A 27,240-nucleotide genomic window follows, 5' to 3' on the forward strand; every position below is an offset into this window, starting at 1 on the left:
GTGCCAGGAAATTCACAAAAATGCCGGCGCAAGAAAGCAGTAACTTGCGGGGGATAGTTGCTGGGGTGTTCCTTGAACGATCAAATGAAACCATTACAATTTACCAAGCCTACAAGATGTGCTTGCTGAAACAAGGAACATGTTTGGCACTGTTAGAAGCTCAAGCTGCAACTGGAGGAATCATCGATCCCATAAATAACGGGAAGCTTTCTGTCGACAAAGCAGTCAAGGAAGGGATTGTAGGACAGGAAATAAAAGAGAAGCTTCTGTTTGCAGAGAAGGCCATCGAGGGCTTTGCAGATCCTTACACCAACCAACCAATCTCACTATTTCAAGCCATGCAGAAGGACGTGATCCCAAAAGAATATGGCATTAGATTATTACAAGCACAGATCTCTGCCAAAGGAGTCTATGACCCTATTGAAAAATGCTATTTAACAGAAGATCAAGCGTATGAGAGAGGTCACTATGAAAAAGATCTATTCAAAGACCAAACAGATGCTCTAAAAGTTTTCTATGACCCACACTCCCAGGAAAACCTCACCTATCCATTACTGATAAAGAAATGCACCATAGCCCCAGATACAGGCTTAGTACTGTTCCCAATCTACATCACCTTCAAAGGCCTTCGCAGAGGCGTAACCTCCAACGAGCTCCTGTCATCAAAAGTAATTGACCAACAGACGTATGAGGATCTGCAAAGGGGCAAAAAGTCCACCCAGGATGTGATGTTAATGGAGACAGTGAAAGAATATCTAGAAGGTAAAGGGACCATTGGGGGAGTAGCTGTGCTCTCCTGTAATAAGAAAATTAGTATATATCAGGCAATGCAACAAGGAATAATCATGCCTGGCTCTGCACTGATCCTGCTGGAAGCACAAGCTGCAACCGGATACATGATCGATCCAGTAGAAAACAAGAAGTTGAGCGTTGATGATGCTATTAAACAAAAACTTGTAGGACCAGAGTACCATGCAAAATTGCTTGCAGCAGAACGTGCAGTCACTGGTTACAAGGATCCATACACTGGTGAAACTATTTCCCTTTTTCAAGCAATAAATAAAGAACTGATCGTGAAGGAGCACGGGATCTGTTTGCTTGAGGCACAGATTGCAACTGGTGGAATTATTGATCCTATAAACAGCCACAGAGTTCCAGTGGATGTAGCTTACAAGCGGGGTTTATTCAATGAGGATATGAACACCATACTTGAGGATTCTGGAGATGACACTAAAGGATTCTTCGACCCAAACACAAAGGAAAAGCTTACATATGTGCAACTGTTGGATCGCTGTGTCATTGACTCATTTACAGGACTTCCATTGCTGCCCATTGAGGATAAGTCGGGCAGTCTTACTCACACATTCATTGGCTATGACATCAAAAAAATCTTTAAGGGTCTGATGGTAAAAGTGACATGTGGCAAGTACATGGGAATGACTGTTTCACTCTGGGAGTTACTTATGTCTGAATACTTTACTGAAGAGCAAAGGCAAGATGTCATCCAGCAATACAGAAACAGAAAATTCACAATTGAGGTAATAATCATCAAAGTCCTGGAGATGATTGAACTTTCAGTGAGACAGGCCAACATGGTTTTTGAAGGCATAAGAGAAAAAGTAAGCGCAAATCAGCTTTTCGAGGCGGACATCATCACTAAGAATGACCTTGAAGATCTTAAAAAAGGAAAAATGACTGTAAAAGAAGTAACAGAGAATGAAGCCATTCAAACATACCTACAAGGTAAACAAAGTATCGCTGGTGTGCTGCTTCCAGACTCCCAAATAATGTCAATTTACCAAGCCAAACAAAAAGGAATTCTGAGACCGGGAACTTCACTTATTCTTCTGGAAGCCCAAGCAGCAACAGGATTCATCATTGATCCAATTGCTAACCGTAAGTTCTCAGTAAGTGAAGCTGTAAAGGCACGTGTAGTAGGGGCAGATCTACATGCAAAACTCTGCTCAGCAGAGAAGGCAGTGACAGGTTACCTTGATGCTTATACTGGCCAAAAAATCTCACTATTCCAGGCAATGCAGAAAGATTTAATTTTGAAAGATCATGGCATACGCCTGCTAGAGGCCCAGATCGCAACAGGTGGTATTATCGATCCCATAAACAGCCATCGCATTCCAGTTCACATTGCTTACAAGCGGGGATACTTTGATAAAGAAATGAATCAGATCCTCAGTGATCCAACTGATGACACAAAAGGATTCTTTGACCCAAACACTCATGAAAATCTTACTTATATGCAGTTAATATCCAGATGTGTCACTGACCGAAGCACAGGGTTTTGCCTTTTGCCAATCAAGAAAAAAGATATGAGAATCAAGATAGAGGACAGCACCAAAGAGACATTCCAAACCATTTACATCACTGTGAGATATGGCAGATTCAGCAACAAAAATGTGACACTTTGGGATCTCATTAACTCTGAATATTTATTTGAGGAGAAAAGGCAAGAGCTGTTCAAACGATACAAGTCAAAAACAATAACAATTGAAGAAATTATTAGAGTACTCGTCAATATCATTGAGAGCAAGGAAGTACAAAGAAATGTTGATCTCCAGGTGGATGGTCTCAGGGGAAAAGTCTCAATTTTGGAGCTGCTGAATTTGGGAATTATAGATGAGAAAACCTACGAAGATGTGCTTGAGGGAAGGTTAACAATCAAAGATCTTATTGAGAGAACCACAGTGAAGCATTTCCTCAGTGGAACAAGCAGTGTAGCAGGTGTAATAGTTCAAACGTCCAACCAGAAAATGACCATCTATCAAGCTCAAAAACAGGGACTCCTTACAAATGGAACTGCCTTGTGTCTTCTTGAAGCACAGGCCTCCACTGGGTTTATTATTGATCCGATACAGAACAAGAAACTCACAACTGAAGAGGCCTTGAAGCAGAAAGTCATTCCTCCAGAGTTTTATGAAAAATTGAAGTCTGCTGAGAAAGCTGTGACTGGTTACAAAGACCCATACACTGGCAAGAAAATATCCCTTTTTGAAGCCATTAAGAAAGATCTCATTTTAAAACAACATGGCATAAATCTGCTGGAAGCCCAGATTGCGACAGGTGGCATCATAGATCCCATAACATGTTTACATTTGCCTCTTGAAATTGCTTTTAAGAAGGGTTACTGTGATGCTGAACTTAACCAGATTCTTGCTGATCCAACTGATGACATCAAAGGATTTTTCGATCCAACTACAAAAGAAAACCTGACCTACATGGAGATGATGACACGATGCATCAAGGATTCTGATACTGGCCTTTACCTTCTTCCACTTGCAGAAAAATGGAAAACACAAGAAAAAACACAACCCATTCTCTCAAATGAGGATATTAAGGAACACTTTGTGAAAAATAAAGTTGTGATTACTGTTGGTCGTTTCTCTGGAAAATCACAATCTCTTTGGGAGGTCATTCACTCTGCATACTTTACTGATGAACAGAGGCAACAGTGCCTTGAACAATACCGTTTGGGCAAGACAAGTATCAATGATGTTATCACAATGGTTACAAAAACTATCAATACACTGGAACAAAAAGTAGCAACTCAAACAACAATGGGCATAAGAAAACCTGTTTCTGCACAACAGCTACATGATTCTGGAATAATTGAAACCAATACTTTTATGGATCTGCAAGATGGAAAGGCAAAACTAGAAGATGTGGTTAAACTTGAATCTGTAAAACGGTATTTGAAAGGCACTGAAAGTATTGCTGGAGTAAAGCTTCACCCATCAGGAAAAGTCCTAAGTATATATGAGGCAAAAAATGAAGGCTTACTCAGCTCGGATGTAGCACTTATGATGCTCGAGGCTCAGGCAGCAACTGGATATGTTATTGACCCAGTCAGAAAGGAATATCACACAGTTCTGAAGGCTGCCAAAGTTCAAACTATTGGACCAGAACTGTTAGAGCACTTACTCTTGGCTGAACGTGCAGTCACTGGATTCACAGACCCGTACACAGATGAGCAAATATGCTTATTTGAAGCTATGAAAAAAGGTCTCATCCCTCAAAACCATGGACTCAATCTGTTAGATGCACAGCTTGCCACAGGGGGGATAATTGATCCAGTTGGAAGCTACCGCATGCCTATTAAGAAGGCAATACTGCAGGGGTTCTTGGATTCTAAAACCAAAGAGCTTCTGGAAAATCCAAATGGTTATGACAAAGAATTTTCAGACCCAAACACAAAAGAACCTCTGACATTCAATGACCTCATCAAGAAATGTGTAAAGGATTCAACAGGCCTGTTACTGCTCCCTTTAACTGAAAAAGGTGTTGAAAGCTTAACCGACAATGATGAACAAATAGTGTATGTCCTCAAGGAGAAATCTGTGATCATCAATGCCGGGAAGTTTGAAGGCAAACGTGTTTCACTATGGGATGTGCTACACTCAGAGTACATATCTGCAGGGAAAAGGAAAGAGTTACTTGACCAATACAAACAAAAAAAACTGACAATAGAGGAGATAACAGAAATGATCACAGAACTGTTAATTGAAGCAACTACAAAAAAACATTCATTTAAAGGTTTAAGAAGACAAGTATCAGCAAGTGAACTGTACGTATCAAAAATCATCTCAAAAGAAATATTTAGCAAGCTTGTCAATGATGAAGTAGATGATGAAGACGTTGATAAAATGGAATCGATTCAAAAATTCCTCGGAGCAACAAACTCCATTGCTGGTGTATTTGTCCAATCTACCAAAGAGACTTTGAGCATCAATGAGGCCAAAAATAGGGGACTTCTGACTCCTGGAACTTCTCTGGTTTTGCTTGAGGCTCAGGCCGCCACTGGCTTCATGATCGACCCAGTGAGAAACAAGAAACTGTCAGTAGAGCAGGCGGTGGCTGAAGGGATAGTTGGGATGGAATGGAGAAGTAAACTGCTCTCTGCAGAGCGGGCAGTCACTGGTTACACAGACCCCAATGATGGGAAATTAATCTCGTTGTTTCAAGCCTTGAAAAAAGATCTCATCGTCAAGGACCATGGCATTCGTCTTCTAGAAGCTCAGATCGCTACTGGAGGCATCATCGATCCTGTGCAAAGCCATCGGGTTCCTGTGGAGGTGGCGTACCAAAGAGGATACTTTGATGAGGAGATGAATAAGATCCTTTCTGATCCAGATGATGACACCAAGGGCTTCTTTGATCCCAACACGCAAGAAAACCTCACATACTTGCAGCTCATAGAGCGGTGTATTAAAGACCCAAACACCGGCTTGAGCCTCCTCATCATTGTGAAAAAAGGCGAGTACTATTTCTTCATAGATGAATATACAAAGCAAATCCTCAAGTCTACAACCACAAATAAAGCGGGAGGTAAATTCAAAGGGGAGCTGGTTTCCCTCTGGGATCTGCTCTACTCCAGCTACATTTCTGAGGAAAAGAGAAGAGATCTGGTTCAGCAGTACAAATCAGGCACAATATCTATTGAACAATTCTTGGAAATTGTTCTGACACTGATATCGCAAAAAACAGAAACAAGCACCACGACCATTACTACCACCACCACAAAAACTGAGACAAGCCAAAATACCAACTTCCAAGGTATCAGAAAGGATGTGAGTGCTGATGAGATGCTTAGTTCCCAAATCATTACTAAGAAAATATATGAAGAGTTGACATCTGGACAAATCACAGTTGATCATGTGAGTGAAATGGAGTCTGTGCGAAAATACCTGCAGGGAACAAACAGCATTGCTGGTGTATTTGTCCAATCTACCAAACAAACCATGAGCATCTCGGAGGCCAAAAATAAAGGGCTTCTGACTCCTGGAACATCTCTGGTTTTGCTTGAGGCTCAGGCCGCCACTGGCTTCATGATCGACCCAGTGAGAAACAAGAAACTGTCAGTAGAGCAGGCGGTAGCTGAACGTTTAGTTGGGTCTGAAATGAAAAGTAAACTGCTCTCTGCAGAGCGGGCAGTCACTGGCTACACAGACCCAAATGATGGGAAAATAATCTCATTGTTCCAAGCCTTGAAAAAAGATCTCATCGTCAAGGACCATGGCATTCGTCTTCTAGAAGCTCAGATCGCTACTGGAGGCATCATTGATCCTGTGCAAAGCCATCGGGTTCCTGTGGAGGTGGCGTACCAAAGAGGATACTTTGATGAGGAGATGAACAAGATCCTTTCTGATCCAGATGATGACACCAAGGGCTTCTTTGATCCCAACACGGAAGAAAACCTCACATACTTGCAGCTCATAGAGCGGTGTATTAAAGACCCAAACACCGGCTTGAGCCTCCTCATCATTGTGAAAAAAGGCGAGTACTATTTCTTCATAGATGAATATACAAAGCAAATCCTCAAGTCTACAACCACAAATAAAGCGGGAGGTAAATTCAAAGGGGAGCTGGTTTCCCTCTGGGATGTGCTCTATTCCAGCTACATTTCTGAGGAAAAGAGAAGAGATCTGGTTCAGCAGTACAAATCAGGCACAATATCTATTGAACAATTCTTGGAAATTGTTCTGACACTGATATCGCAAAAAACAGAAACAAGCACCACGACCATTACCACCACCACCACAAAAACTGAGACAAGCCAAAATACCAACTTCCAAGGTATCAGAAAGGATGTGAGTGCTGATGAGATGCTTAGTTCCCAAATCATTACTAAGAAAATATATGAAGAGTTGACATCTGGACAAATCACAGTTGATCATGTGAGTGAAATGGAGTCTGTGCGAAAATACCTGCAGGGAACAAACAGCATTGCTGGTGTATTTGTCCAATCTACCAAACAAACCATGAGCATCTCGGAGGCCAAAAATAAAGGGCTTCTGACTCCTGGAACATCTCTGGTTTTGCTTGAGGCTCAGGCCGCCACTGGCTTCATGATCGACCCAGTGAGAAACAAGAAACTGTCAGTAGAGCAGGCGGTAGCTGAACGTTTAGTTGGGTCTGAAATGAAAAGTAAACTGCTCTCTGCAGAGCGGGCAGTCACTGGTTACACAGACCCAAATGATGGGAAAATAATCTCATTGTTCCAAGCCTTGAAAAAAGATCTCATCGTCAAGGACCATGGCATTCGTCTTCTAGAAGCTCAGATCGCTACTGGAGGCATCATTGATCCTGTGCAAAGCCATCGGGTTCCTGTGGAGGTGGCGTACCAAAGAGGATACTTTGATGAGGAGATGAACAAGATCCTTTCTGATTCAGATGATGACACCAAGGGCTTCTTTGATCCCAACACGCAAGAAAACCTCACATACTTGCAGCTCATAGAGCGGTGTATTAAAGACCCAAACACCGGCTTGAGCCTCCTCATCATTGTGAAAAAAGGCGAGTACTATTTCTTCATAGATGAATATACAAAGCAAATCCTCAAGTCTACAACCACAAATAAAGCGGGAGGTAAATTCAAAGGGGAGCTGGTTTCCCTCTGGGATCTGCTCTACTCCAGCTACATTTCTGAGGAAAAGAGAAGAGATCTGGTTCAGCAGTACAAATCAGGCACAATATCTATAGAACAATTCTTGGAAATTGTTCTGACAGTGATATCGCAAAAAACAGAAACAAGCACCAAGACCATTACCACCACCACCACAAAAACTGAGACAAGCCAAAATACCAACTTCCAAGGTATCAGAAAGGATGTGAGTGCTGATGAGATGCTTAGTTCCCAAATCATTACTAAGAAAATATATGAAGAGTTGACATCTGGACAAATCACAGTTGATCATGTGAGTGAAATGGAGTCTGTGCGAAAATACCTGCAGGGAACAAACAGCATTGCTGGTGTATTTGTCCAATCTACCAAACAAACCATGAGCATCTCGGAGGCCAAAAATAAAGGGCTTCTGACTCCTGGAACATCTCTGGTTTTGCTTGAGGCTCAGGCCGCCACTGGCTTCATGATCGACCCAGTGAGAAACAAGAAACTGTCAGTAGAGCAGGCGGTAGCTGAACGTTTAGTTGGGTCTGAAATGAAAAGTAAACTGCTCTCTGCAGAGCGGGCAGTCACTGGTTACACAGACCCAAATGATGGGAAAATAATCTCATTGTTCCAAGCCTTGAAAAAAGATCTCATCGTCAAGGACCATGGCATTCGTCTTCTAGAAGCTCAGATCGCTACTGGAGGCATCATTGATCCTGTGCAAAGCCATCGGGTTCCTGTGGAGGTGGCGTACCAAAGAGGATACTTTGATGAGGAGATGAACAAGATCCTTTCTGATTCAGATGATGACACCAAGGGCTTCTTTGATCCCAACACGCAAGAAAACCTCACATACTTGCAGCTCATAGAGCGGTGTATTAAAGACCCAAACACCGGCTTGAGCCTCCTCATCATTGTGAAAAAAGGCGAGTACTATTTCTTCATAGATGAATATACAAAGCAAATCCTCAAGTCTACAACCACAAATAAAGCGGGAGGTAAATTCAAAGGGGAGCTGGTTTCCCTCTGGGATCTGCTCTACTCCAGCTACATTTCTGAGGAAAAGAGAAGAGATCTGGTTCAGCAGTACAAATCAGGCACAATATCTATAGAACAATTCTTGGAAATTGTTCTGACAGTGATATCGCAAAAAACAGAAACAAGCACCAAGACCATTACCACCACCACCACAAAAACTGAGACAAGCCAAAATACCAACTTCCAAGGTATCAGAAAGGATGTGAGTGCTGATGAGATGCTTAGTTCCCAAATCATTACTAAGAAAATATATGAAGAGTTGACATCTGGACAAATCACAGTTGATCATGTGAGTGAAATGGAGTCTGTGCGAAAATACCTGCAGGGAACAAACAGCATTGCTGGTGTATTTGTCCAATCTACCAAACAAACCATGAGCATCTCGGAGGCCAAAAATAAAGGGCTTCTGACTCCTGGAACATCTCTGGTTTTGCTTGAGGCTCAGGCCGCCACTGGCTTCATGATCGACCCAGTGAGAAACAAGAAACTGTCAGTAGAGCAGGCGGTAGCTGAACGTTTAGTTGGGTCTGAAATGAAAAGTAAACTGCTCTCTGCAGAGCGGGCAGTCACTGGCTACACAGACCCAAATGATGGGAAAATAATCTCATTGTTCCAAGCCTTGAAAAAAGATCTCATCGTCAAGGACCATGGCATTCGTCTTCTAGAAGCTCAGATCGCTACTGGAGGCATCATTGATCCTGTGCAAAGCCATCGGGTTCCTGTAGAGGTGGCGTACCAAAGAGGATACTTTGATGAGGAGATGAACAAGATCCTTTCTGATTCAGATGATGACACCAAGGGCTTCTTTGATCCCAACACGCAAGAAAACCTCACATACTTGCAGCTCATAGAGCGGTGTATTAAAGACCCAAACACCGGCTTGAGCCTCCTCATCATTGTGAAAAAAGGCGAGTACTATTTCTTCATAGATGAATATACAAAGCAAATCCTCAAGTCTACAACCACAAATAAAGCGGGAGGTAAATTCAAAGGGGAGCTGGTTTCCCTCTGGGATCTGCTCTACTCCAGCTACATTTCTGAGGAAAAGAGAAGAGATCTGGTTCAGCAGTACAAATCAGGCACAATATCTATTGAACAATTCTTGGAAATTGTTCTGACACTGATATCGCAAAAAACAGAAACAAGCACCACGACCATTACTACCACCACCACAAAAACTGAGACAAGCCAAAATACCAACTTCCAAGGTATCAGAAAGGATGTGAGTGCTGATGAGATGCTTAGTTCCCAAATCATTACTAAGAAAATATATGAAGAGTTGACATCTGGACAAATCACAGTTGATCATGTGAGTGAAATGGAGTCTGTGCGAAAATACCTGCAGGGAACAAACAGCATTGCTGGTGTATTTGTCCAATCTACCAAACAAACCATGAGCATCTCGGATGCCAAAAATAAAGGGCTTCTGACTCCTGGAACATCTCTGGTTTTGCTTGAGGCTCAGGCCGCCACTGGCTTCATGATCGACCCAGTGAGAAACAAGAAACTGTCAGTAGAGCAGGCGGTAGCTGAACGTTTAGTTGGGTCTGAAATGAAAAGTAAACTGCTCTCTGCAGAGCGGGCAGTCACTGGTTACACAGACCCAAATGATGGGAAAATAATCTCATTGTTCCAAGCCTTGAAAAAAGATCTCATCGTCAAGGACCATGGCATTCGTCTTCTAGAAGCTCAGATCGCTACTGGAGGCATCATTGATCCTGTGCAAAGCCATCGGGTTCCTGTGGAAGTGGCGTACCAAAGAGGATACTTTGATGAGGAGATGAACAAGATCCTTTCTGATCCAGATGATGACACCAAGGGCTTCTTTGATCCCAACACGCAAGAAAACCACACATACTTGCAGCTCATAGAGCGGTGTATTAAAGACCCAAGCACCGGCTTGAGCCTCCTCATCATTGTGAAAAAAGGCGAGTACTATTTCTTCATAGATGAATACACAAAGCAAATCCTCAAGTCTACAACCACAAATAAAGCGGGAGGTAAATTCAAAGGGGAGCTGGTTTCCCTCTGGGATCTGCTCTACTCCAGCTACATTTCTGAGGAAAAGAGAAGAGATCTGGTTCAGCAGTACAAATCAGGCACAATATCTATTGAACAATTCTTGGAAATTGTTCTGACACTAATATCGCAAAAAACAGAAACAAGCACCACGACCATTACTACCACCACCACAAAAACTGAGACAAGCCAAAATACCAATTTCCAAGGTATCAGAAAGGATGTGAGTGCTGATGAGATGCTTAGTTCCCAAATCATTACTAAGAAAATATATGAAGAGTTGACATCTGGACAAATCACAGTTGATCATGTGAGTGAAATGGAGTCTGTGCGAAAATACCTGCAGGGAACAAACAGCATTGCTGGTGTATTTGTCCAATCTACCAAACAAACCATGAGCATCTCGGAGGCCAAAAATAAAGGGCTTCTGACTCCTGGAACATCTCTGGTTTTGCTTGAGGCTCAGGCCGCCACTGGCTTCATGATCGACCCAGTGAGAAACAAGAAACTGTCAGTAGAGCAGGCGGTAGCTGAACGTTTAGTTGGGTCTGACATGAAAAGTAAACTGCTCTCTGCAGAGCGGGCAGTCACTGGTTACACAGACCCAAATGATGGGAAAATAATCTCATTGTTCCAAGCCTTGAAAAAAGATCTCATCGTCAAGGACCATGGCATTCGTCTTCTAGAAGCTCAGATCGCTACTGGAGGCATCATTGATCCTGTGCAAAGCCATCGGGTTCCTGTGGAGGTGGCGTACCAAAGAGGATACTTTGATGAGGAGATGAACAAGATCCTTTCTGATTCAGATGATGACACCAAGGGCTTCTTTGATCCCAACACGCAAGAAAACCTCACATACTTGCAGCTCATAGAGCGGTGTATTAAAGACCCAAACACCGGCTTGAGCCTCCTCATCATTGTGAAAAAAGGCGAGTACTATTTCTTCATAGATGAATATACAAAGCAAATCCTCAAGTCTACAACCACAAATAAAGCGGGAGGTAAATTCAAAGGGGAGCTGGTTTCCCTCTGGGATCTGCTCTACTCCAGCTACATTTCTGAGGAAAAGAGAAGAGATCTGGTTCAGCAGTACAAATCAGGCACAATATCTATAGAACAATTCTTGGAAATTGTTCTGACAGTGATATCGCAAAAAACAGAAACAAGCACCAAGACCATTACCACCACCACCACAAAAACTGAGACAAGCCAAAATACCAACTTCCAAGGTATCAGAAAGGATGTGAGTGCTGATGAGATGCTTAGTTCCCAAATCATTACTAAGAAAATATATGAAGAGTTGACATCTGGACAAATCACAGTTGATCATGTGAGTGAAATGGAGTCTGTGCGAAAATACCTGCAGGGAACAAACAGCATTGCTGGTGTATTTGTCCAATCTACCAAACAAACCATGAGCATCTCGGAGGCCAAAAATAAAGGGCTTCTGACTCCTGGAACATCTCTGGTTTTGCTTGAGGCTCAGGCCGCCACTGGCTTCATGATCGACCCAGTGAGAAACAAGAAACTGTCAGTAGAGCAGGCGGTAGCTGAACGTTTAGTTGGGTCTGAAATGAAAAGTAAACTGCTCTCTGCAGAGCGGGCAGTCACTGGCTACACAGACCCAAATGATGGGAAAATAATCTCATTGTTCCAAGCCTTGAAAAAAGATCTCATCGTCAAGGACCATGGCATTCGTCTTCTAGAAGCTCAGATCGCTACTGGAGGCATCATTGATCCTGTGCAAAGCCATCGGGTTCCTGTAGAGGTGGCGTACCAAAGAGGATACTTTGATGAGGAGATGAACAAGATCCTTTCTGATTCAGATGATGACACCAAGGGCTTCTTTGATCCCAACACGCAAGAAAACCTCACATACTTGCAGCTCATAGAGCGGTGTATTAAAGACCCAAACACCGGCTTGAGCCTCCTCATCATTGTGAAAAAAGGCGAGTACTATTTCTTCATAGATGAATATACAAAGCAAATCCTCAAGTCTACAACCACAAATAAAGCGGGAGGTAAATTCAAAGGGGAGCTGGTTTCCCTCTGGGATCTGCTCTACTCCAGCTACATTTCTGAGGAAAAGAGAAGAGATCTGGTTCAGCAGTACAAATCAGGCACAATATCTATTGAACAATTCTTGGAAATTGTTCTGACACTGATATCGCAAAAAACAGAAACAAGCACCACGACCATTACTACCACCACCACAAAAACTGAGACAAGCCAAAATACCAACTTCCAAGGTATCAGAAAGGATGTGAGTGCTGATGAGATGCTTAGTTCCCAAATCATTACTAAGAAAATATATGAAGAGTTGACATCTGGACAAATCACAGTTGATCATGTGAGTGAAATGGAGTCTGTGCGAAAATACCTGCAGGGAACAAACAGCATTGCTGGTGTATTTGTCCAATCTACCAAACAAACCATGAGCATCTCGGATGCCAAAAATAAAGGGCTTCTGACTCCTGGAACATCTCTGGTTTTGCTTGAGGCTCAGGCCGCCACTGGCTTCATGATCGACCCAGTGAGAAACAAGAAACTGTCAGTAGAGCAGGCGGTAGCTGAACGTTTAGTTGGGTCTGAAATGAAAAGTAAACTGCTCTCTGCAGAGCGGGCAGTCACTGGTTACACAGACCCAAATGATGGGAAAATAATCTCATTGTTCCAAGCCTTGAAAAAAGATCTCATCGTCAAGGACCATGGCATTCGTCTTCTAGAAGCTCAGATCGCTACTGGAGGCATCATTGATCCTGTGCAAAGCCATCGGGTTCCTGTGGAGGTGGCGTACCAAAGAGGATACTTTGATGAGGAGATGAACAAGATCCTTTCTGATCCAGATGATGACACCAAGGGCTTCTTTGATCCCAACACGCAAGAAAACCTCACATACTTGCAGCTCATAGAGCGGTGTATTAAAGACCCAAGCACCGGCTTGAGCCTCCTCATCATTGTGAAAAAAGGCGAGTACTATTTCTTCATAGATGAATACACAAAGCAAATCCTCAAGTCTACAACCACAAATAAAGCGGGAGGTAAATTCAAAGGGGAGCTGGTTTCCCTCTGGGATCTGCTCTACTCCAGCTACATTTCTGAGGAAAAGAGAAGAGATCTGGTTCAGCAGTACAAATCAGGCACAATATCTATTGAACAATTCTTGGAAATTGTTCTGACACTAATATCGCAAAAAACAGAAACAAGCACCACGACCATTACTACCACCACCACAAAAACTGAGACAAGCCAAAATACCAATTTCCAAGGTATCAGAAAGGATGTGAGTGCTGATGAGATGCTTAGTTCCCAAATCATTACTAAGAAAATATATGAAGAGTTGACATCTGGACAAATCACAGTTGATCATGTGAGTGAAATGGAGTCTGTGCGAAAATACCTGCAGGGAACAAACAGCATTGCTGGTGTATTTGTCCAATCTACCAAACAAACCATGAGCATCTCGGAGGCCAAAAATAAAGGGCTTCTGACTCCTGGAACATCTCTGGTTTTGCTTGAGGCTCAGGCCGCCACTGGCTTCATGATCGACCCAGTGAGAAACAAGAAACTGTCAGTAGAGCAGGCGGTAGCTGAACGTTTAGTTGGGTCTGAAATGAAAAGTAAACTGCTCTCTGCAGAGCGGGCAGTCACTGGTTACACAGACCCAAATGATGGGAAAATAATCTCATTGTTCCAAGCCTTGAAAAAAGATCTCATCGTCAAGGACCATGGCATTCGTCTTCTAGAAGCTCAGATCGCTACTGGAGGCATCATTGATCCTGTGCAAAGCCATCGGGTTCCTGTGGAGGTGGCGTACCAAAGAGGATACTTTGATGAGGAGATGAACAAGATCCTTTCTGATTCAGATGATGACACCAAGGGCTTCTTTGATCCCAACACGCAAGAAAACCTCACATACTTGCAGCTCATAGAGCGGTGTATTAAAGACCCAAACACCGGCTTGAGCCTCCTCATCATTGTGAAAAAAGGCGAGTACTATTTCTTCATAGATGAATATACAAAGCAAATCCTCAAGTCTACAACCACAAATAAAGCGGGAGGTAAATTCAAAGGGGAGCTGGTTTCCCTCTGGGATCTGCTCTACTCCAGCTACATTTCTGAGGAAAAGAGAAGAGATCTGGTTCAGCAGTACAAATCAGGCACAATATCTATAGAACAATTCTTGGAAATTGTTCTGACACTGATATCGCAAAAAACAGAAACAAGCACCAAGACCATTACCACCACCACCACAAAAACTGAGACAAGCCAAAATACCAACTTCCAAGGTATCAGAAAGGATGTGAGTGCTGATGAGATGCTTAGTTCCCAAATCATTACTAAGAAAATATATGAAGAGTTGACATCTGGACAAATCACAGTTGATCATGTGAGTGAAATGGAGTCTGTGCGAAAATACCTGCAGGGAACAAACAGCATTGCTGGTGTATTTGTCCAATCTACCAAACAAACCATGAGCATCTCGGAGGCCAAAAATAAAGGGCTTCTGACTCCTGGAACATCTCTGGTTTTGCTTGAGGCTCAGGCCGCCACTGGCTTCATGATCGACCCAGTGAGAAACAAGAAACTGTCAGTAGAGCAGGCGGTAGCTGAACGTTTAGTTGGGTCTGAAATGAAAAGTAAACTGCTCTCTGCAGAGCGGGCAGTCACTGGTTACACAGACCCAAATGATGGGAAAATAATCTCATTGTTCCAAGCCTTGAAAAAAGATCTCATCGTCAAGGACCATGGCATTCGTCTTCTAGAAGCTCAGATCGCTACTGGAGGCATCATTGATCCTGTGCAAAGCCATCGGGTTCCTGTAGAGGTGGCGTACCAAAGAGGATACTTTGATGAGGAGATGAACAAGATCCTTTCTGATTCAGATGATGACACCAAGGGCTTCTTTGATCCCAACACGCAAGAAAACCTCACATACTTGCAGCTCATAGAGCGGTGTATTAAAGACCCAAGCACCGGCTTGAGCCTCCTCATCATTGTGAAAAAAGGCGAGTACTATTTCTTCATAGATGAATATACAAAGCAAATCCTCAAGTCTACAACCACAAATAAAGCGGGAGGTAAATTCAAAGGGGAGCTGGTTTCCCTCTGGGATCTGCTCTACTCCAGCTACATTTCTGAGGAAAAGAGAAGAGATCTGGTTCAGCAGTACAAATCAGGCACAATATCTATTGAACAATTCTTGGAAATTGTTCTGACACTGATATCGCAAAAAACTGAAACAAGCACCACGACCATTACCACCACCACCACAAAAACTGAGACAAGCCAAAATACCAACTTCCAAGGTATCAGAAAGGATGTGAGTGCTGATGAGATGCTTAGTTCCCAAATCATTACTAAGAAAATATATGAAGAGTTGACATCTGGACAAATCACAGTTGATCATGTGAGTGAAATGGAGTCTGTGCGAAAATACCTGCAGGGAACAAACAGCATTGCTGGTGTATTTGTCCAATCTACCAAACAAACCATGAGCATCTCGGAGGCCAAAAATAAAGGGCTTCTGACTCCTGGAACATCTCTGGTTTTGCTTGAGGCTCAGGCCGCCACTGGCTTCATGATCGACCCAGTGAGAAACAAGAAACTGTCAGTAGAGCAGGCGGTAGCTGAACGTTTAGTTGGGTCTGAAATGAAAAGTAAACTGCTTTCTGCAGAGCGGGCAGTCACTGGTTACACAGACCCAAATGATGGGAAAATAATCTCATTGTTCCAAGCCTTGAAAAAAGATCTCATCGTCAAGGACCATGGCATTCGTCTTCTAGAAGCTCAGATCGCTACTGGAGGCATCATTGATCCTGTGCAAAGCCATCGGGTTCCTGTGGAGGTGGCGTACCAAAGAGGATACTTTGATGAGGAGATGAACAAGATCCTTTCTGATTCAGATGATGACACCAAGGGCTTCTTTGATCCCAACACGCAAGAAAACCTCACATACTTGCAGCTCATAGAGCGGTGTATTAAAGACCCAAACACCGGCTTGAGCCTCCTCATCATTGTGAAAAAAGGCGAGTACTATTTCTTCATAGATGAATATACAAAGCAAATCCTCAAGTCTACAACCACAAATAAAGCGGGAGGTAAATTCAAAGGGGAGCTGGTTTCCCTCTGGGATCTGCTCTACTCAAGCTACATTTCTGAGGAAAAGAGAAGAGATCTGGTTCAGCAGTACAAATCAGGCACAATATCTATAGAACAATTCTTGGAAATTGTTCTGACACTGATATCGCAAAAAACAGAAACAGAAACAAGCACCAAGACCATTACCACCACCACCACAAAAACTGAGACAAGCCAAAATACCAACTTCCAAGGTATCAGAAAGGATGTGAGTGCTGATGAGATGCTTAGTTCCCAAATCATTACTAAGAAAATATATGAAGAGTTGACATCTGGACAAATCACAGTTGATCATGTGAGTGAAATGGAGTCTGTGCGAAAATACCTGCAGGGAACAAACAGCATTGCTGGTGTATTTGTCCAATCTACCAAACAAACCATGAGCATCTCGGAGGCCAAAAATAAAGGGCTTCTGACTCCTGGAACATCTCTGGTTTTGCTTGAGGCTCAGGCCGCCACTGGCTTCATGATCGACCCAGTGAGAAACAAGAAACTGTCAGTAGAGCAGGCGGTAGCTGAACGTTTAGTTGGGTCTGAAATGAAAAGTAAACTGCTCTCTGCAGAGCGGGCAGTCACTGGTTACACAGACCCAAATGATGGGAAAATAATCTCATTGTTCCAAGCCTTGAAAAAAGATCTCATCGTCAAGGACCATGGCATTCGTCTTCTAGAAGCTCAGATCGCTACTGGAGGCATCATTGATCCTGTACAAAGCCATCGGGTTCCTGTGGAGGTGGCGTACCAAAGAGGATACTTTGATGAGGAGATGAACAAGATCCTTTCTGATTCAGATGATGACACCAAGGGCTTCTTTGATCCCAACACGCAAGAAAACCTCACATACTTGCAGCTCATAGAGCGGTGTATTAAAGACCCAAACACCGGCTTGAGCCTCCTCATCATTGTGAAAAAAGGCGAGTACTATTTCTTCATAGATGAATATACAAAGCAAATCCTCAAGTCTACAACCACAAATAAAGCGGGAGGTAAATTCAAAGGGGAGCTGGTTTCCCTCTGGGATCTGCTCTACTCAAGCTACATTTCTGAGGAAAAGAGAAGAGATCTGGTTCAGCAGTACAAATCAGGCACAATATCTATAGAACAATTCTTGGAAATTGTTCTGACACTGATATCGCAAAAAACAGAAACAGAAACAAGCACCAAGACCATTACCACCACCACCACAAAAACTGAGACAAGCCAAAATACCAACTTCCAAGGTATCAGAAAGGATGTGAGTGCTGATGAGATGCTTAGTTCCCAAATCATTACTAAGAAAATATATGAAGAGTTGACATCTGGACAAATCACAGTTGATCATGTGAGTGAAATGGAGTCTGTGCGAAAATACCTGCAGGGAACAAACAGCATTGCTGGTGTATTTGTCCAATCTACCAAACAAACCATGAGCATCTCGGAGGCCAAAAATAAAGGGCTTCTGACTCCTGGAACATCTCTGGTTTTGCTTGAGGCTCAGGCCGCCACTGGCTTCATGATCGACCCAGTGAGAAACAAAAAACTGTCAGTAGAGCAGGCGGTAGCTGAACGTTTAGTTGGGTCTGAAATGAAAAGTAAACTGCTCTCTGCAGAGCGGGCAGTCACTGGTTACACAGACCCAAATGATGGGAAAATAATCTCATTGTTCCAAGCCTTGAAAAAAGATCTCATCGTCAAGGACCATGGCATTCGTCTTCTAGAAGCTCAGATCGCTACTGGAGGCATCATTGATCCTGTACAAAGCCATCGGGTTCCTGTGGAGGTGGCGTACCAAAGAGGATACTTTGATGAGGAGATGAACAAGATCCTTTCTGATCCAGATGATGACACCAAGGGCTTCTTTGATCCCAACACGCAAGAAAACCTCACATACTTGCAGCTCATAGAGCGGTGTATTAAAGACCCAAACACCGGCTTGAGCCTCCTCATCATTGTGAAAAAAGGCGAGTACTATTTCTTCATAGATGAATATACAAAGCAAATCCTCAAGTCTACAACCACAAATAAAGCGGGAGGTAAATTCAAAGGGGAGCTGGTTTCCCTCTGGGATCTGCTCTACTCCAGCTACATTTCTGAGGAAAAGAGAAGAGATCTGGTTCAGCAGTACAAATCAGGCACAATATCTATAGAACAATTCTTGGAAATTGTTCTGACACTGATATCGCAAAAAACAGAAACAAGCACCAAGACCATTACCACCACCACCACAAAAACTGAGACAAGCCAAAATACTAACTTCCAAGGTATCAGAAAGGATGTGAGTGCTGATGAGATGCTTAGTTCCCAAATCATTACTAAGAAAATATATGAAGAGTTGACATCTGGACAAATCACAGTTGATCATGTGAGTGAAATGGAGTCTGTGCGAAAATACCTGCAGGGAACAAACAGCATTGCTGGTGTATTTGTCCAATCTACCAAACAAACCATGAGCATCTCGGAGGCCAAAAATAAAGGGCTTCTGACTCCTGGAACATCTCTGGTTTTGCTTGAGGCTCAGGCCGCCACTGGCTTCATGATCGACCCAGTGAGAAACAAGAAACTGTCAGTAGAGCAGGCGGTAGCTGAACGTTTAGTTGGGTCTGAAATGAAAAGTAAACTGCTCTCTGCAGAGCGGGCAGTCACTGGTTACACAGACCCAAATGATGGGAAAATAATCTCATTGTTCCAAGCCTTGAAAAAAGATCTCATCGTCAAGGACCATGGCATTCGTCTTCTAGAAGCTCAGATCGCTACTGGAGGCATCATTGATCCTGTGCAAAGCCATCGGGTTCCTGTAGAGGTGGCGTACCAAAGAGGATACTTTGATGAGGAGATGAACAAGATCCTTTCTGATTCAGATGATGACACCAAGGGCTTCTTTGATCCCAACACGCAAGAAAACCTCACATACTTGCAGCTCATAGAGCGGTGTATTAAAGACCCAAGCACCGGCTTGAGCCTCCTCATCATTGTGAAAAAAGGCGAGTACTATTTCTTCATAGATGAATATACAAAGCAAATCCTCAAGTCTACAACCACAAATAAAGCGGGAGGTAAATTCAAAGGGGAGCTGGTTTCCCTCTGGGATCTGCTCTACTCCAGCTACATTTCTGAGGAAAAGAGAAGAGATCTGGTTCAGCAGTACAAATCAGGCACAATATCTATTGAACAATTCTTGGAAATTGTTCTGACACTGATATCGCAAAAAACTGAAACAAGCACCACGACCATTACCACCACCACCACAAAAACTGAGACAAGCCAAAATACCAACTTCCAAGGTATCAGAAAGGATGTGAGTGCTGATGAGATGCTTAGTTCCCAAATCATTACTAAGAAAATATATGAAGAGTTGACATCTGGACAAATCACAGTTGATCATGTGAGTGAAATGGAGTCTGTGCGAAAATACCTGCAGGGAACAAACAGCATTGCTGGTGTATTTGTCCAATCTACCAAACAAACCATGAGCATCTCGGAGGCCAAAAATAAAGGGCTTCTGACTCCTGGAACATCTCTGGTTTTGCTTGAGGCTCAGGCCGCCACTGGCTTCATGATCGACCCAGTGAGAAACAAGAAACTGTCAGTAGAGCAGGCGGTAGCTGAACGTTTAGTTGGGTCTGAAATGAAAAGTAAACTGCTTTCTGCAGAGCGGGCAGTCACTGGTTACACAGACCCAAATGATGGGAAAATAATCTCATTGTTCCAAGCCTTGAAAAAAGATCTCATCGTCAAGGACCATGGCATTCGTCTTCTAGAAGCTCAGATCGCTACTGGAGGCATCATTGATCCTGTGCAAAGCCATCGGGTTCCTGTGGAGGTGGCGTACCAAAGAGGATACTTTGATGAGGAGATGAACAAGATCCTTTCTGATTCAGATGATGACACCAAGGGCTTCTTTGATCCCAACACGCAAGAAAACCTCACATACTTGCAGCTCATAGAGCGGTGTATTAAAGACCCAAACACCGGCTTGAGCCTCCTCATCATTGTGAAAAAAGGCGAGTACTATTTCTTCATAGATGAATATACAAAGCAAATCCTCAAGTCTACAACCACAAATAAAGCGGGAGGTAAATTTAAAGGGGAGCTGGTTTCCCTCTGGGATCTGCTCTACTCAAGCTACATTTCTGAGGAAAAGAGAAGAGATCTGGTTCAGCAGTACAAATCAGGCACAATATCTATAGAACAATTCTTGGAAATTGTTCTGACACTGATATCGCAAAAAACAGAAACAAGCACCACGACCATTACCACCACCACCACAAAAACTGAGACAAGCCAAAATACCAACTTCCAAGGTATCAGAAAGGATGTGAGTGCTGATGAGATGCTTAGTTCCCAAATCATTACTAAGAAAATATATGAAGAGTTGACATCTGGACAAATCACAGTTGATCATGTGAGTGAAATGGAGTCTGTGCGAAAATACCTGCAGGGAACAAACAGCATTGCTGGTGTATTTGTCCAATCTACCAAACAAACCATGAGCATCTCGGAGGCCAAAAATAAAGGGCTTCTGACTCCTGGAACATCTCTGGTTTTGCTTGAGGCTCAGGCCGCCACTGGCTTCATGATCGACCCAGTGAGAAACAAGAAACTGTCAGTAGAGCAGGCGGTAGCTGAACGTTTAGTTGGGTCTGAAATGAAAAGTAAACTGCTCTCTGCAGAGCGGGCAGTCACTGGTTACACAGACCCAAATGATGGGAAAATAATCTCATTGTTCCAAGCCTTGAAAAAAGATCTCATCGTCAAGGACCATGGCATTCGTCTTCTAGAAGCTCAGATCGCTACTGGAGGCATCATTGATCCTGTGCAAAGCCATCGGGTTCCTGTGGAGGTGGCGTACCAAAGAGGATACTTTGATGAGGAGATGAACAAGATCCTTTCTGATCCAGATGATGACACCAAGGGCTTCTTTGATCCCAACACGCAAGAAAACCTCACATACTTGCAGCTCATAGAGCGGTGTATTAAAGACCCAAACACCGGCTTGAGCCTCCTCATCATTGTGAAAAAAGGCGAGTACTATTTCTTCATAGATGAATATACAAAGCAAATCCTCAAGTCTACAACCACAAATAAAGCGGGAGGTAAATTCAAAGGGGAGCTGGTTTCCCTCTGGGATCTGCTCTACTCCAGCTACATTTCTGAGGAAAAGAGAAGAGATCTGGTTCAGCAGTACAAATCAGGCACAATATCTATTGAACAATTCTTGGAAATTGTTCTGACACTGATATCGCAAAAAACTGAAACAAGCACCACGACCATTACCACCACCACCACAAAAACTGAGACAAGCAAAAATACCAACTTCCAAGGTATCAGAAAGGATGTGAGTGCTGATGAGATGCTTAGTTCCCAAATCATTACTAAGAAAATATATGAAGAGTTGACATCTGGACAAATCACAGTTGATCATGTGAGTGAAATGGAGTCTGTGCGAAAATACCTGCAGGGAACAAACAGCATTGCTGGTGTATTTGTCCAATCTACCAAACAAACCATGAGCATCTCGGAGGCCAAAAATAAAGGGCTTCTGACTCCTGGAACATCTCTGGTTTTGCTTGAGGCTCAGGCCGCCACTGGCTTCATGATCGACCCAGTGAGAAACAAGAAATTGTCAGTAGAGCAGGCGGTAGCCGAACATTTAGTTGGGTCTGAAATGAAAAGTAAACTGCTCTCTGCAGAGCGGGCAGTCACTGGTTACACAGACCCAAATGATGGGAAAATAATCTCATTGTTCCAAGCCTTGAAAAAAGATCTCATCGTCAAGGACCATGGCATTCGTCTTCTAGAAGCTCAGATCGCTACTGGAGGCATCATTGATCCTGTGCAAAGCCATCGGGTTCCTGTAGAGGTGGCGTACCAAAGAGGATACTTTGATGAGGAGATGAACAAGATCCTTTCTGATGCAGATGATGACACCAAGGGCTTCTTTGATCCCAACACACAAGAAAACCTCACATACTTGCAGCTCATTGAGCGGTGCATTAAAGACCAAAACACTGGTCTTTGTCTCCTTGCTTTAAAAAAGTAGATTTATGATTAGATTCAACAAGCCAGATTAATTCAGTACATTGGGTTATATACCTTGTTTTAAGAACTATATCATGCTGTATATAGATTTTTTTTATGTTCTAATACATTTTTTGGGTAACTAGAATAAAACTTCTGCCTGCTTTTACATTTCTACCATTAGTTTCTATACCTTTACCTAGCACTGTAATGGTTTGTTAAATGTAGCATTTTATCTGTTGTAAAATAAGGCTGCAATAAACCATTTTGACATCAGTTTACCTTTGTAAAGATTGTGTTTTATTTAATGTGAGTTGTTTACATGTAAGCAGATGAACATGAAAAAAAACAGTTTACAAATTTATTAAGAGAAGACAAAGATTTATGAAAACAACTGTATAAAATATCAGTTTCTTCAACACATACATCGGAGTTTCTCCAACAAATACATGTTCATCTTAATTTGTCTAGAAGTAGTTGAATGTCTTCTTGACCATGATATATACGTTTGAGTCCTCTGGGCAGATACCGGCACGAGGACAGATTCAAGTACTTCAGAGCTGGTGTTTGGCCTATCAGTAACCTGTGAACGACAATCACACTTTACACTCTTTATTATATCAATACATGCCAAAATTAAAACAGACTTTTAGGCCTACCTGAGGGCAGATGAAGTGATTTTAGTTGCGCTGAGATTCAGAGAATTAAAAGAATCGACTCCAGCACCATGTGCAAGGTGTCCCATGGTGATCTCCAGGTCTTCCTCTGAGAATGGCTGATTGGCCAAATCAAGCTCCCTTAGGGTGTTACTCCATTTCTGAGCAAGCATGTGTATGCCCTTTTTGGATGCCACCATGGTATTGGTATTGAAGTACAGTCCCCAATATAAACACTCCAGTTCTATATGAGCAGGGTAAGTGAAGTGGAAAACATAATATTATTTCTGCCCAAAAACTGATTGGTATATTCAAAAGTTCCCAAAAGTATGTTCAGACAAGTTCAAACATTTAGACTTTGAGCAAAAAGAGTATAGTATTTCTAAAGAGTAAAATAAACTGTTATACTTTCACTGCATTGAGGCACATTAATATATATATTTTTTAATTAAAAATCTTACTTTCACAAGGCAGAGCATACAAGCCAGAGGCTGTTATGCGGGAGGCGCCACGCAGGTCCAGCACTCGCAGAATGGGGGAGCTATGGAGCACATTGCTAAGGTCACTGTCAGACATGAAGGAGTGAGAGGAAGTGGCAATGCAAAGCTCCTCCAACAGCGGAAAACCGGACGTTGAACTGGGTGTGTTGCGGATCATTTTAGGAACTGGAGTGACATTCATCAACCTTAAAGTCTAAATGTGCAAATGCATGAAGAAGTTAAATGTAGATGATGCAGATCCATCAGCATTTTTGCAAGAGGCAATGAGAATTCATGCACTAAAACTCAGATCCATACCTGAAGTTTGGGGCATCCAATCTGCAAAGCCTGAATGCAGATGGGAAGCTGGCAGTATCCTCCATCTAATTTGGTGTTAATCTCCAGCAATTGGAGCTCAGGGCAGCAACCTTTCTTTAAATTAAAAGACATTTCACACATCAGAAACACAAAGAGACGCTGATATGTCATCAAGAGTCCTGATCGCTGTACAAACATTTGTAGTAGCATACCGACAAAATGCTGAGAAGCCTGTCACTCCTGGAGCTGTGTGTGAAGTAAATACTCTTGATGTGCTTTCCAAAGGTCTCAAGGAAAGACACCAGACCATCAACATGGAACTTTATATAAAGGAAAAAAGATGGTAATATGGGTATCCTGTTATATGTCAGTGTAATAAATAGATGCAATCTTAGTAAACAATATAAGAATTGAACAAACCTCTGAGTGTTGAACATTTAAAGTCTCTAATGATGGACAGCAAGCACCAAGACTCTGGAAGGCTTTTTCTGTCAATCCGTTGCAATAGGAAAGCTTGACAGAATGAAGATTGGGGGAGCATTGTGAAACTAGCTAGAAAAACAGAACACATACCCTGAATATATCGAGAAACAAGGTTTATCACATGAGGCATGTCTGCATGAATTTATGGTGCCAAGCAAAACATAAAAACAGCATTTACTTTCACTTTACGTTGCTTGTATAAAAAATGTCTGAGAGAACATGATATAATCGTAAATACTTATTCTCTAGCAAATGTTTGGTTACCTCAATGACATAATCAACATGTTTTTTCCAGTGGAAAAGTGAGAAATCCCTCATCTGAGAGAATCTGTAGTATATGGAGACAAAAAATGCAGGACTCAACTCATTTACATTAACATTTGTTTGCTCTGAATAATCTCACATGAATAAAAACCGAATTTGCTCCAGTTGATGAAATGAAACATATCAAAACACTTCAATAAACTCTGTGTGGTTCAACCACTGACCTGTTTTGTGCTAGCCAGTCTAAAGTTTTCCTAATCCTCTGTTCTGTCCCAGGTAACTGACTCTTACTGGGTTCAATCCAGCAGTAGCCAAGTGACACACTGCGCCACAGGACAGGAGAGGATGCAGCCGCATTCCATAGACGACAAACTCTACCAACCCTTTAAAGAGTGCAAACAAATACAAGCAAACAAACCAACATAATTAAATAGATGTTCATTACATTTGTCAAGACTATGTAAACAAAAACATTTTAGTAGTATTTAGGATTAAGATTGAATACATTGCTTTTACAGAATTGTGACGATGTTAGTGTTATTTACTATATTTTCCAATTTCAATAGGAAATTGAACATGCGTTTACAGTAAAGGTGTAGTAACTGTAGTTTTTGGCAGATTGTTCGCCATTTGAAATACCATAGTCTACTATTGTCAAATATCATGTTTATTGTGGTGAGATCATAGTTAATATGTGGTTTCTGAACATAAACTCAAACAGCAATGGTAACCATTTACTATTTTTTTGTGTATTACTGGAAACACTACTTCTTACTGTTATAATTAGCATAAATTACAAACCTTTAACAAATCTAGATTGTTGTAATTTATACCTTTGTCATATTAAAGGGACGGTTTACCCAAAAAAATACTGTCATCATTTACTCACTCTTGAATTGTTCCAAATCTGTATACATTTATATTTTCTGATGAACACAGAGAAAAGCATTTGGAAGAATGCCTGTAGCCAAACAGTAACATTGACTACTATAGTAGGACAAATTACAATGGTAGTTAAAAGTGCCCCAGAACTGTTTATATCTTCATGTTGTTCAACATAAGCTATTTTCCTACTATCATAGTCAACGGTGGCCAAGAACTGCTTGGTTGGAAGCATTCTTCCAAATATCTTCAGAACAAATAGATGAACAGATTTGTAACAATTTGAGAGTGAGGAAATGAAGCAGGCATGTGTGATCAGCCTAGACGGCACACACCCTCACCAACCACCCCAAATAGTCTTTAATGTTACTCATTGAATGTTACATTATTAAAAAGAGGGCTGTTTGCCAAAAACGATTAAGATCACCAAATTCTGACTATAGTTTGTTACCTCATGTCATGTACACAACTAAATGTTAAGTATTATTAAAAAAAGAAGGAAAATAACAGCATATAGGTCTCACCTGCATAGAAAAGGTACAGCACCATCCCGAAAAACCGCAAACTGGAAGATTTTCACCAGTATCTCTATTGGTAAACTCTGACCCCATCGGTCAAAACCATCCGCGTGCACACTGTCCAAATCGCTGCTTTTATCAACTGATTCCTCTGTGACTTTGGCAGGTGTTCTTTTCTTTTTAAGTGTGGAGGTTTTATTCTTGCCCTTTGTCTTTACCTTCTTCTTCTTACATCCTTTACGCTTTGGTTTCCATATGCTGTCGCCGCTACTTATATTTGATATAATCAAAAGCATGTCCTCTCCCTCCTGGACAGTATAATTTGGTCTTATCGTTCGTTGGCTATTTCTCCTCTTTTTCTTCTTGCTCTTCTCATTTCTAACGGAATCTGCTTTTCTTTTTAGTCCTTTTCCTTTAGCTGGCACATGTTTTGTCCTGGATGTTTCATTTCTTCTGGACGGAGAATCCTGCTCTTGAGAGGATGACACTTCTGCAACAGAAGCCTGGACTGACCGCTGCTCTGTTCCTGAGCTGGATACCTCCGTGTGTGTGCTCTCCATGCCTCATAAAAATTGCTCGACGACTGGTGCCTTATTTTTTATTTAAGGTACTACTAGGTACAAAAAAACACCTTGAAGGAAACTTTAAACTGAGACAGGGAATGAATGACACGTTTGACAAAAATAACGTCGCTCGTCCTTAATTGAACGCATAGCTCATACAAATAGCAGTAACGTTGGACCGCAAAATATTCAAAATAAAAGCAGGAAAATAATTAAGCTTTTTACAGCACCGATTTAAAAAAGAACCAATGACCCATTGCTTTGCTTCTTTGTTGTTATTCGCCTGCCATGTTGCTGTCGTCATATCCGTTTGTCGTCATATCCGCTCTCGCGCTTGACCTCATTGTGCGTTTTAGATGTACAATATTATGCAATTAATCTTATTATATGTTTGGTTAAATGTCAGTTCGTTTGTTTACAGAACACGTTTAAATAGTGGTTGCGTATCTTTTCAAATAAATGTAATGAAGATGTGTATTTGAA

General features: G+C 42.1%; 2 protein-coding genes across 5 annotated transcripts in view; one reads left to right on the forward strand and one right to left on the reverse strand.

Moving 5' to 3' along the window:
* eppk1 (epiplakin 1) overlaps positions 1-22,876 on the forward strand; it is a 108,439-nt gene extending 85,563 nt beyond the window's left edge. The window contains exon 37 of the mRNA XM_079485054.1: positions 1-22,876. Coding sequence (XP_079341180.1) covers positions 1-22,616 — 22,616 coding nt within the window. The 3' untranslated portion in view covers positions 22,617-22,876.
* fbxl6 (F-box and leucine-rich repeat protein 6) lies at positions 22,864-27,099 on the reverse strand. 4 transcript variants are annotated; one of them, XM_079485392.1, is made up of 9 exons: positions 26,201-27,093; positions 25,019-25,177; positions 24,795-24,858; positions 24,468-24,599; positions 24,260-24,367; positions 24,048-24,161; positions 23,712-23,943; positions 23,254-23,494; positions 22,864-23,177 (listed from the first exon to the last, which is right to left on the reverse strand). In XM_079485392.1, the coding sequence occupies exons 1-9, from the start codon at positions 26,752-26,754 to the stop codon at positions 23,048-23,050; spliced, it is 1,734 nt and encodes a 577-aa protein (XP_079341518.1). In that variant the 5' UTR covers positions 26,755-27,093; the 3' UTR covers positions 22,864-23,047. The 4 variants fall into 4 exon arrangements, with proteins under 4 accessions (XP_079341518.1, XP_079341520.1, XP_079341517.1 ...); XM_079485394.1 differs by having other exon boundaries at positions 24,468-24,560; positions 26,201-27,081; XM_079485391.1 differs by having other exon boundaries at positions 22,875-23,195; positions 26,201-27,099.
* Positions 27,100-27,240: the final 141 nt, after the last annotated feature.

This window comes from Barbatula barbatula (assembly GCF_947034865.1).
Source record: "Barbatula barbatula genome assembly, chromosome: 21".
Classification (NCBI taxonomy): Eukaryota; Metazoa; Chordata; class Actinopteri; order Cypriniformes; family Nemacheilidae; genus Barbatula; species Barbatula barbatula.

Bases quoted from the DNA above. Each gene is read 5' to 3' on its own strand.
- fbxl6 (XM_079485391.1), bottom strand. From the start codon at position 26,754: ATGGAGAGCACACACACGGAGGTATCCAGCTCAGGAACAGAGCAGCGG. The intron at 25,178-26,200 runs GTGAGACCTATA...CACTCTTTAAAG, and splicing joins GCTGTACCTTTTCTATGCAG to GGTTGGTAGAGTTTGTCGTC. The intron at 24,368-24,467 runs GTTTGTTCAATT...CTTTATATAAAG, and splicing joins TAAATGTTCAACACTCAGAG to TTCCATGTTGATGGTCTGGT.